Below are 12,115 nucleotides of genomic sequence, written 5' to 3'. Positions count from 1 at the left end.
GGTCAATGTGGAGTGGTTCTGAGGCTACACCCTGACCAGCAGCAGGGAAATGCTCTGAGTTCAACACGGCAGAGCCCACACGTGCACTGCTATCTTCTTCCTACCCAACTCCACTGAAACAATGCTAAAAGAAACAGAACACAAGTTCACATGGGAAGAGGAGCAGACTCGGTGTGGGTGGCAGGTTCCTCCTCAGCCCCAAGACTCTCCTGGTTCCACGCATACGGGCAGGACCCTGCCAGCACTGGGGCATCACTCCCAGGACCCTGCTGTTATCCCGCAAAGGGAAAGGCACACCCAGAACAGGAATTTACACTGTTGAAGAGGCTGGGAGAAGTGAGAGCTGCGAGGGAGGCAGCAGAAGAGTTTTAAGTTTTCATCTTCCATGTTAAGAGTTGAAGAACTGGCCGGGCGTGGTGGCTCAAGCCTGTAATCCCAGCACTTTGGGAGGCCAAGATGGGTGGATCACGAGGTCAAGAGATCGAGACCATCCTGGCTAACACGGTGAAACCCCGTCTCTACTAAAAAAAATACAAAAAACTAGCCGGGCGAGGTGGCGGACGCCTGTAGTCCCAGCTACTCGGGAGGCTGAGGCAGGAGAATGGCAGGAACCCGGGAGGCGGGGCTTGCAGTGAGCTGAGATCCGGCCACTGCACTCCAGCCTGGGCGACAGAGCAAGACTCCGCCTCAAAAAAAAAAAAAAAAAAAAGAGTTGAAGAACTACTGGCTGGGCGCAGTGGCTCACGCCTGTAATCCCAGCACTTTGGGAGACCGAGGCAGGCGGATCACAAGGTCAGGAGATCGAGACCATCCTGGCTAACACGGTGAAACCCCGTCTCTACTAAAAATACAAAAAATTGCCGGGCGTGGTGGCTCAAGCCTGTAATCCCAGCACCTTGGGAGGCCAAGGAGGGTGGATCGCAAGGTCAGGGGCTTGAGATCAGCCTAGCCAACATGGCAAGACCCGTCTCTACAAAAAATACAAAAATAGCTGGGTGTGGTGGTGTGTGCCTGTAATCCCAGCTACTCGGGAGGCTGAGGCAGGAGAATCGCTTGAACCTGGGAAGCGGAGGTTGCAGTGAGCCTAGACTGTGCCATTGAACTCCGACCTGGGTGACAAAGACTCCATCTCAAAAATATATACATAATAAAAATACAAAAAATCAGCTGGGCATGGTGGTGGGCACCTGTAGTCCCAGCTACCCGGGAGGCTGAGGCAGGAGAATGGTGTGAACCCAGAAGGCGGAGCTTGCAGTGAGCTGAGATCACGCCACTGCACTCCAGCCTGGGCGACAGAGCGAGACTCCGTCTCAAAAAGAAAAAAAGAGTTGAAGAGCTACTACCTCAAGCTGGAGAGGGCAGTGTAACAAGTGATTTCCAGCAGGAAACACCAGGGTGGGAAAAGCAACAAGAACGAAAGTTCCCGGGCCCAGCGACGCGGGCCTTGCCCATGGAGTAACTCCTTCCTCAACATGTTTCCCACCAGTTAGGGACCCACTGGCTACTTCTTCCTGTTTAAAAAACAGTCCTGGCCAGGCGTACTGGCTCAGGACTGTCATCCCAGCACTTTGGGAGGCCAAGGTGGGTGGATCACCTGAGGTCAGGAGTTCGAGACCAGCCTGGTCAACATGGTGAAACCCCACCTCTAATAAAAACACAAAAATTACCCAGGTGTGGTGACATGCGCCTGTAATCCGAGCTACTTGAGAGGCTGAGGCAGGAGAACTGCTTGAACCCGGGAGGTGGAGGCTGCAGTGAGCCCAGATCGCACCACTACACTCCAGCCTGGGCAACAAGAGCGAAATTCGGTCTCAAAAAACAAAAAAAAAAGGTCCTGGAGGAATAAAGAGGAGAGGGGTGTTCACTCAAGTTCTGCAGACACTGGCTACACCAACACCTCTCTGGTGCCTTCCCATCCCCTTCCTTCAGGGCGCTCAGCCCTCATGGCTCCAGGTCTCTGTAAACCTTCTGTCACTTCACATCCCCCAGCCCTGGCCTCCCTGCCGCCCCTGCCCAGCCACCTCCTCCTGCCCCTCAGGTGGCAGCTTGTATTCTCCAGAAGCCTGTCCCCACCCCAGGTCCATGGAGCCTGTCCCTTTCCCGGACGCCCACAGCTCTCAATGTCTATGACCCTGTCCCCCAGCTGCTGCTTGATGCACTGGGTTTGCTGCTAGAAGGTGAGCGCAGACACGGTGGGGGCCCTGCTGAGGCTCCTGTCACCCTCACTCCAGCCCGCAACCCAGAGTCTCTGGCATCCAAAGTGCCCTCAGATCTCAAGGACAGAGAGTCACCCTGATGGCCCACGCTTTCAGCCCTGGCAATGCCAGAATCCGTGCGGAGACCTGCTACAGACGAACCAGAGCCCTAACCCAACGCTGGGAGTAAGCAGGGGAGCCCCCTTGGGACCTGCAGACCCAGCAGACCAGCAAGAGCACGTCACGCGCAGAGCTAAACATCGAACTCTGGAAGGACACGGCCAACACACACTGGCTCAGGCCATGAGCGCCATTCCCTCACCAACAGTCTCAAAAACAGGAGGGCTACCTTTCCGGAACGTTCTAACCCTGATAACCACAAGGCTATCCTGAAAGACTGTGACACACAGATCACAGTAGCCACTTGAGGACCACGGATTTTCCAAACCGAGGGTGATGTCAGAAGGAAAGCAGTAGAAAGGCAAAATTCTGAGGCTGAGCTCAGCCTCCCTCTGAGGAAGCCACCACAGTGGAGCCAGGGCAGGGCAGGGGCAGGGTCGGGGCAAGGCCGGGGCAGGGCAGGGGCAGGGTCGGGGCAGGGCAGGGCAGGGGCAGGGTCGGGGGGCAGGGCCACCTCCTTGGTGGCCTCACAGGCTACACACCACTGAGGGTGACAGCAATGGGCACAAGGAAGGAGGTACCACTAGTGCACCCCACAGACTTGTCTCCCCTTTGTTTTGTTTGAGACAGCGTCTCGATCCATCACCCAGGCTAGAATGTAGCCTCAACTTCCTGGGCTCAAGGGTCCTCCCACCTCAGCCTCCTGCGTAGCTGAGACCATAGGCCTGGGCCACCACACCCAGCCCAGACCTGCCCTTTAAAGCTCTGTTCTCCGAAAAGAAGTTCAAGGGTACATACAATCATCAACCAATCGTAAGTGAGCTGAGAATTTTTTTTTTTGCCCAGGCTGGAGTGTGATGGCACGATCACAGCTCACTGCAGCCTGGACCTCTTGGGCTCAAGCGATCCTCCAACCTCAGCCTACTGAGTAGTGGGGATTACAGGCACACATCACTGTGCCCAGGTAATTTTTGTGGGGCGTTTTTGTTTTTTTTGAGACAGAGTCTCGTTCTGTTGCCCAGGCTGCAGTGCAGTGGCAATCTTGGCTCACTGAAACCTCCAACTCCCAGGTTCCAGCAATTCTCTCGCCTCCTAGTAGCTGGGATTACAGGCGCCATGCTCAGCTAATTTTTTTTTTTTTTTTTTTTGAGACGGAGGCTCGCTCTGTTGCTCAGGCTGGAGTGCAGTGGCGTGATCTCGGCTCACTGCAGGCTGCATCTCCCGGGTTCACGCCATTCTCCTGCCTCAGCCTCCCGAGTAGCTGGGACTACAGGCGCCCGCCATCACGCCCAGTTAATTTTTTGTATTTTTAGTAGAGACGGGGTTTCACTGTGTGAGCCGGGATGGTCTCGATCTCCTGACCTCGTGATCTGCCCGCCTTGGCCTCCCAAAGTGCTGGGATTACAGGTGTGAGCCACCGCGCCCGGCCAATTTTTTTATATTTTTAGTAGAAACAGGGTTTTACCGTCTTAGCCAGGATGGTCTCAATCTCCTGACCTCGTGATCTGCTCACCTCGGCCTCCCAAAGTGCTGGGATTTCAGGCATGAGCCACCGCGCCTGGTCAATTTTTGTATTTTTTGTACAGATGAGGTCTCGCTATGTTGTTCAGGCTGGTCTTCAACTTCTGAGCTCAAGAAATCCACCTGCTTCATGTTCCCAAAGTGCTGGGCCTACAGGCGTGAGCACCGTGCCCAGCCAGCCAGAATTTCTTTTTCTTCCTTTGAGATGGAATCTCACTCTATCGCCCAGGCTGGAGTGCAGTGGCACAATCTCTACTCACTGCAACCTCTGCCTCCTGGGCTCAAGCCATTCTCCTGCCTCAGCCTCCTGAGTAGCTGGGATTACAGGTGTGTGCCACCACACCAGGCTAATTTTTTGTATTTTTAGCAGAGATGGGGTTTCACCATGTTGGCCAGGCTGGTCTCGAACTCCTGACCTCAGATGATCCACTTGCCTTGGCCTCCCGAAGTGCTGGGATTACAGGCATGAACCACTGAGCCTGGCCTGAATTTCTTAATAAAATCATAAAATCGCACAATGCATCTGTCAGCTCTCTTAGGAGTTCTGCTCAGATGAATGTATGAACTACAAGTGGGTCAGGAGGTCCCAGGTCATGGCAAACCCCAGGTCACGCTAAACCCATCCTGTACCTAGGTGATGATGGCAGGCCTTTGTCGGGGTGTGGGGGGCAGGCGGTTGCCAAGATCTTGCTGCTCCTTCCATGGGGAATTCCAGTTCGGTTACATTCTCTCCAAAAACATCACATCATGTTGTTCAGTGTTCTTAGACATTTTAATTTTTTGCCCTCAACAGAGAAGAGACCTACTACGTTGTCAAACTGAACTTCAAAATGAAGGACTACAGCCGGGCACAGTGGCTCACACCTGTAATCCCAGCACTGGGAGACTGAGGCGGGTGGATCACGAGGTCAGGAGTTCGAGACCAGCCTGGCCAACATGGTGAAACCCCATCTCTACTAAAAATACAAAAATTAGGCCAGACGCAGTGGCTCAAGCCTGTAATCCTAGCACTTTGGGAAGCCGAGACGGGCGGATCATGAGGTCAGGAGATCGAGACCATCCTGGCTAACACGGTGAAACCCCGTCTCTACTAAAAAATACAAAAAAAACTACCTGGGCGAGGTGGCGGGTGCCTGTAGTCCCGGCTACTCGGGAGGCTGAGGCAGGAGAATGGCGTAAACCCGGGAGGCGGAGCTTGCAGTGAGCTGAGATCCGGCCACTGCATTCCAGCCTGGGCGACAGAGCGAGACTCCATCTCAAAAAAAAAAAAAAGAAAAAAAAAATTAGCCAGGCGTGGTGGCAGGGGCCTGTAATCCCAGCTTCTCGGGAAGCTGAGGCAGGAGAACTGCTTGAGCCCAGGAGGCGGAGCTTGCAGTGCGCTGAGATCACACCACTGCACTCCAGCCTGGGCGACAGAGCAAGACTCCGTCTTAAAAAAAAAAAAAAGGACTACGAATAAAGTGAGCCGTCATCACAGCTGAAGACGAGGCCTCACTGCAGGTGACCATGGGGATGGGGCCAGCTGTGGTGATGACAGCACTCTCACAGAGGATGTGTTATAAAAGGCTGTCCCCACCATGACAATAGGAAACACAGGAGCCGGCGTGAACACCAGCTGTCTCACCAGATCTGTCTTCCAGGTCTTCCTCCTCAGACGCCCCCTCATCTTCTCCGTCTGTGCCATCTCCGTGCTCGCTGTCACTGTCGTCCCCGGAGTCCCCACTGCTGCCCTCGCTGCTTTCCTCTAGACACCAGGGTGAGACACAGGCCGCAGGGGCATCAAGACTATGCAGCAGAGAGCAGGGAAGCTTTGCACAGGCGTAGAGGCATTAGGAGCACCTGCCAAACGGCTAACAGCTTCCCCAGGGCTGGCAAGGTGGGGGCACACGCAGGGAAAGGGAACATCCTTTCGTTCAACATTTGTGTTGTTTGCATTAAAAATTAGACAAAAGAATACGCTACTTCCACAATTTAAAATCAAAGGATAATTTTTTTAGACTGAAAGTTGACAAGCGACACACACAGATGACCTCCAAAGGGAAACACCAGGCACCCTGCTCATCCTGGGGACGCCCCTACCCGGCACTGGGCAGCTCACCAAAGTCACCTGCCGGGTCCGCAAGGCCGACCTGTGGGCGTCCATCCGGCCCTGGGCTCCGGGCCACAAGCTCATCCAGGCTTTCGTCATCCATTGCTGCACATTGAGCTCAGCTCTGAAAGAAACCAGAGTCAGGGAACTTCGAAACTGTCCCAGGCTGCAAAGAGCCCTCTGAAGAGCGATGACCTCTCCCCACAGGCCGCATCCCAGTGTCACATCCACCGCCACAGCACGTGGAGGGTGAGCCCTAAGATATCACACACGCAACAACCCTCACCAGTAAGCCTTGCACACGATTCACATTTACACAGCTACCTGAAAAGCCAGATCCCAGCTGGCCACTGCAGCCGGCCAGGAAAAAAAAAAAATTGTTTTTAACTAAAAAAAAAAAAAAAAAAAAAATAGGTCGGCAGGGTGCAGTGGCTCACGCCTGTACCCTAGCACTTTGAGAGGCCGACGTGGGTGGGTCACCTGAGGTCGGGAGTTTGAGACCAAGCCTGGTCAGCATGATGAAACCCTGTCTCTGCTAAAAATATAAAAATTAGCCGGGCGTGGTGGCAGGTGCCTGTAATCCCGGCTACTTGGGAAGCTGAGGCAGGAGAATCACTTGCACCTGGGAGGCAGAGGTTGCAGTGAGCTGAGATTGCGCTACTGCACTCCAGCCTGGGCAACAAAGCAAGACTCCGTCTCAAAAAAAAAAAAAAAAAAAAGTAAAATTAGCTGGGCGTGGTGGTGGGCACCTATAATCCCAGCGACTCAGGAGGCTGAGGCAAAAGAATTGCTTGAACCCGGGAGGAGGGGGCTGCGGTGAGCTGAGATCGCACCACTGCACTCCAGCCTGGGCAATAAGAGTGAAACTCCATCTCTCAAAAAAAATAAATAAATAAAAGGTCACTGACCACTGAACTGCAACACTCCTGACGAATCACAACACCATATACAAACAAAATGGCCTCATCCTGAGCTGAGGCAGAGCCGGGCTTTATCAGCTGGGCACAAGAGGGGCCTCGGTGACACGTAGGGTGCTCTCCCTGCCAAGGCTGGCCAGTGTCGGGAGGCCCGGAGGTTCTTCTGACCGCACCCCAACCCCATCCACCAGGGTGTTGCTGAGTCCCCGGTGGTACCCAGAGCTGAGGATGCAGAAGGCACAGAGGCCAGGCCTACCCCTTGGCTCCCAAGGCCACTTGCTCAAGGCACTAACCCATCAGCCAGGACCCCTGCCCTTCCCACTCTGCAAGGTCACTGTGAAGCTACACAGGACGCCGTACAAAGCCTTGGGAAATCTAGCTGGACACGCTCCTCCTTCCACAACAGGGCCTCAAACTTTGGTCCCAGATAAGGCATGAGATGCGTGCACGTGGTTCATTTCTCATCAGTGCTAGCCACCTTGTTTCCCAGGTGACCCTGGGAGGAAAGGTCTCTCGACCAGGAGAGTGAGTCAGGAATCCGGCAAGGCAGTGAAGCCGGCCCTGTAGCACTGTTTCCCACCAGGTCCAAGCTCCATCCATGGTCAGACAAAAGCGCATCACACAAGAGGCCAGGAAGTGGGGGGCCCGAGCCAGGGGCCCTTGAGCTCAGGGCCTCCTCGCATTGGAGCTCAGCTCCTGCCACCACCGCGGGTTGCACATGTACCACAGCAACTGGGGAAAGGGGCTGTCACCGCCACTGCTGTCTGGACACCCCTGGACAACTATCCCTAATGGGGCTAAGGCTCAGAGAGCAGGACGGCCTCACTTCCCATCTGACAAAACAGTGCAAAACCCTAGATTCTTTTTTCTTTTGAGACGGAGTCTTGCTCTGTTGCCCAGGCTGGAGTGCTGGAGTGCAGTGGCACGATCTCAGCTCACTGCAAGCTCTGCCTCCCAGGTTCAAGCCATTCTCCTGCCTCAGCCTCCCGAGTAGCTGAGACCACAGGCGGCCGCCACTACACCCGGCTAATTTTTTTTTGTATTTTTCAGTAGAGATGGAGTTCCACTGTGTTAGCCAGGATGGTCTCGATCTCCTGACCTCATGATCCACCCACCTCGGCCTCCCAGAGTGCTGGGATTACAGGCGTGAGCCACCGCGCCCGGCCAACCCTAGATTCTAAGATGATGCCTTCTAAAATACTGAGGAATGTCAACTCCACCAAACTGTCAACTGCCATATGTTACTACCGCCTGGAAACAGCGATTGCAGAAGTGGTTTTGCCAAATCAGTAATTGACCTTTCTTCTACCTGCCACCCTAAGGTGAAGACAATTGGCCAAGATTCCCACTCAAGGGAGTCTGCAGCCCTGCTGCTTGGTGGACCCAGCAACTCCAGAGACACCCTGCTTGTCCTGCGTCTGAATCCTAGAGACACCGGCTCTGAAAGACACACAAGGTCCACGGCCCATCCAGGAGGGTGACCCCTCTCCCATTCAGAGACACACAAGGGCCACGGCCCACCCAGGAGGGTGACCCCTCTCCCATGGTGTGCACTGAGACCTAGAGTGGCCGCAGCTCTCAGGCCGCAGCTAAGAGGACCTTAACTCCCTGGCAATAGCTGTGACCACCCTAACAACGGACCCCACATCCTCCTGGGACACCTGCTCCAACACCTACCCTGCCCCTACTTTGTGCAGCACAAGGTGAATGCAGTCCCTGCCCTGGAGAAATATATCTGAAAGAGGGAGGCAGATTCTCTCACATGAATCTACCGGGGAACACTTAAAGGAGACCACCTAAGAGACAACAGAGCAGGGCTGGAGGGAGTCCCAGGGTCCAACTACTCCGAGTGCAAATCCTCACTCTGATGATGTATTTCACACAGAAAGTAAAAAATGTGAATCGGATCGGGTGCGGTGGCTCACGCCTGTCATCCCAGCACTCTGGGAGGCCGAGGCGGGTGGATCATGAGGTCAGGGGATCGAGACCATCCTGGCTAACATGGTGAAACTCCGTCTCTACTAAAAACACAAAAAACTAGCCGGGCGCGGTGGCAGGTGCCTGTAGTCCCAGCTACGCGGGAGGCTGAGGCAGGAGAATGGCGTGAACCCGGGAGGTGGAGCTTGCAGTGAGTGGAGATCATGCCACTGCACTCCAGCCTGGGCGACAGAGCGAGGCTCCCGTTTCAAAAAAAAAAGTGAATCGACAGCCGGGCACGGTGGCTCACGCCTGTCATCCTAACACTTTGGGAGGCCAAGACGGACAGACTGCCTGAGTTCAGGAGTTCGAGACCAGCCTAAGCATCACAGTGAAACCCCATCTCTACCAAAATACAAAAAATGAACTGGGCGTGGTGGCGTGCGCCTCAGTCCCAGCTACTCATGAGGCTGAGGCAGGAGAATTGCTTAAACCTGGCAGGTGGAGGTTGCAGTGAGCTGAGATTGCGCCAGTACACTCCAGCCTGGGTGACAGAGCGAGACTCTGTCTCCTAAAAAAAAAAAAGTGAATTAGCTGGGCGCAGTGGCTCACGCCTGTAATCTCAGCACTCTGGGAGGCTGAGGCAGGCAGATCACTTGAGCCTGCGAGTTACAAGACCAGCCTGGGCAACATGGCGAAACCCTGTCTCTACAAAAAAATTTAAAAACCAGCTAGGTGTGGTGGAAACCGCCTGTAGTTTCAGCTACTTGGGAGTCTGAGGTCCAAAGATCACTTCACTCCAGCAGGTTGAGGCTGCAGTGAGCCATAATATGTGAACAAATAGCTCCTGGCTTCTCCCTTGATGCACTGAGATTGAGGACCACCTCCAAGGGATAGGAAGGGCGACAGGCAATGGCTGGGCCTGCCCCAGGGCTGCCAGAAGAGACCAGTGAGGCCATGTGGGGTTTCGCACATAGGAGCTCGCTACAAATACCAGCTCAGGAGAGAGACTGAACTCTGCGAGTCCGTGTACCTGTGGGGCTAAGTCCTGAGGCCTTTGAACTTTACCAAAGCTGGTGAGGGAAGCCTCCAGGGGCCTCTTACAATCCTCCACCACAGCAGCAGGAAGGTTCAGGTTATGTGAGGCTGAACAACATCCTTTCCTGGGTATCACACAACAGTAACTAGGGGTTATTTTGCCAAAGACTAGAAAATAACCTAGAAAGTCTCTGCAGATACCCTCTAGCACAACCACCAGAAATAAGACATTTTGGGACCACCAAGAATCCTGTAGTCAGCACGCGGGTTAATGGGAGCCCCTAGCTTAGGACCTCCTGGTTGCACCAGCAGCCCCAACTCCACATCTTCCCTTCCCCATATCCACCTCTGCCATGTCCCAGGCCACAGGCCAGGAAGCCATTTCTGCAGAAAAGACCACAGCCCTTCCCAGCTGTTGGCCACCTTTGGCTGGGCTAGCAGAGCTCTGGGGTGGAGGGATCACTGTAGCTCTCCTGCTTAGACTCCAGATTTGGGGGATTAAAGAGGAAAAGAAAACCGGAAACGCTATTTCTCTCTCTCTCTTCGAATTCAGGGGAACCAACGCACTGGCAGTCCCAATTGTCACTGAGGAAGGAAAAGGGCCTTTGGTGTCCGGGGTGCCTGCAATCCCTTTTCATGCCAGTCCCGGAACCTGAGTGCCCATCTCAGGCACTGAACAAGCCTGCAGCCAAGTCCAACATCTCAACTCAGGCCAACTTTTATTCTTGTATTCACCATTTGCTGTATCAGCTAGAAGACCTCAAAATTGTAAACTGCAATGATAGTCAAAAAGTCAGGTGTGAACAAAGGTCTCCGCGGGCCTGAGATGAACGCAGCGCTGCTGAGGGCCACGGCCAGGCTTGTCGTAGCCATGATGCTGAGGTGTCATCCATCCACTAGTACTCTGACTTAACATTCTTCCCATAAGAAAGAAAACCGGATGGTCCAGGAGAGAGGTCAAGTATGCCAACCCCGAAGTCAAACCTCAGCTCAGCTTCAGAGCCTGTCCAGTGACCACAGGCCAGAATGTGGTTCACCCAGCTGACTGCTGTTCTGCTGTTGTCCAAACAAGTAAAGCACGTCAACTCCGAAGAAGGGGTAACACAAGCCGCGTCAAAAAGAGCACGGTCGGAGTCGGGGCTGGCGCGGACCCGGCTGCCGGCTCTGCCCCTCCCCGACTGTGTGGCGCTGGGCAGTTGCTTAGCCTTTCTGGGCTCCAATCCCCTCATCGGTAAAACGGGAACAAAGCCTACTCCAGAGAGGCTGTTGTGAGAACTGCAAAAGTTAAGGAATAGGAAAAGCGCCAGCCACACAGGCCTGGGGACATGCAGACAAGGCTCGAAGCCCAGGAAGGCAACCACGCACAGAGGCTGGAAACAAGGCAGCGAAGTCACAGCTCTCTTCCAAACGCGGCAGCGCGGACTCGCAGGGGGCACGCGCGTGGGTGCCACGGGGCGAGGCAGGTGGGCTCCCGCCGCGTCCCCGCAAGCCCCGGACGTCCGCCCGCAGGCCACGGGCCTCCCAGTCTCGGCAGGGCCTCCCAACGCGCGCGCCCGCCCGCCCTCCCGGCCCGCGGCCAGCGCGGAGCAGGCCTCGCCCCACGGTGCAGGCCGCAGACAAAGCGCGTGGCGCCCACAGGCGGCCCGCGGCCCGGAGGAGCAGGGGCCCCAGGGCCGGCGCGGCCGCCGCACGTACCCGGAAACCTCGCGTCCGGTAGCCGCTCCTGAGGGCTCGCCGCCGCTGCCCGACCGAGAGTCGCTGCTAGGCCCGGCCCGGCCGCCACCGCCGCCGCCGCCGTGCGCTCTTCGACCCGGAAGTGCACGGCGCCTCTTCCGGGCCCCTCCGTCCCGTCCCGCCCGTTGACTGGAACCACTAGGACCAGAGCGGGAAATAAATGGCTGAAATGAGGAAGGTACCACTCCCTGCAGCCAGGGGTCTCGAGGCGTTTAAACGGTCTCCCTTCCACCTTGGAAACACTGTTTAATGCAGGATTCTGCCCGGAGAGATCAGTATCCTGGAAAAGCTCGTACTGTTTAACCCCCGACCGTGGGGTGGTCCAGGCCGTCCCCCCCCCCGCGGCCGGGACAGCTGGTACCGTCCGGATCTCCGCCCACCGCCCAGAGCGAATGGGAGCTGCTTCCTGTACGTCAGCTCCGCCCCCACGCCCGCAGCCCTGTCCCTCCTCGGGCCCGCAGCCCCACCCCGCCCCAACGCACGTAGCCCCGCCCCCACACCCTCAGCCCCGCCCCGCCCCGCGCCCGCAGCTCCGCCCCCACGCCCGCAGCCCCGCCCCGCCTCGGGCCCGCAGCCCCCACGGC

The 12,115-nt window shown here is 55.8% G+C and overlaps 1 protein-coding gene across 4 annotated transcripts in view; it reads right to left on the bottom strand.

Annotated features, from left to right (window-relative positions):
- PHRF1 (PHD and ring finger domains 1) overlaps positions 1-11,660 on the bottom strand; it is a 37,988-nt gene extending 26,328 nt beyond the window's left edge. For 2 of the 4 annotated variants that reach the window (XM_030918540.1, XM_030918538.1), the window contains exons 1-3: positions 11,493-11,660; positions 5,935-6,049; positions 5,461-5,580 (exon numbers count right to left, since the gene is read on the bottom strand). In XM_030918540.1, the coding sequence (XP_030774400.1) occupies positions 5,461-5,580; positions 5,935-6,028 (214 nt within the window). In that variant the 5' untranslated portion in view covers positions 6,029-6,049; positions 11,493-11,660. The remainder of the gene's footprint in view (positions 1-5,460; positions 5,581-5,934; positions 6,050-11,492) is intronic. The other 2 variants (XM_030918539.1, XM_030918537.1) reach the window with 2 other exon arrangements.
- Positions 11,661-12,115: the final 455 nt, after the last annotated feature.

Source organism: Rhinopithecus roxellana, chromosome 15, assembly GCF_007565055.1.
Source record: "Rhinopithecus roxellana isolate Shanxi Qingling chromosome 15, ASM756505v1, whole genome shotgun sequence".
Taxonomy (NCBI): domain Eukaryota; kingdom Metazoa; phylum Chordata; class Mammalia; order Primates; family Cercopithecidae; genus Rhinopithecus; species Rhinopithecus roxellana.
Note: the sequence above shows the minus strand (reverse complement) of the source record. Positions and strands in the feature narration are given on the sequence as shown.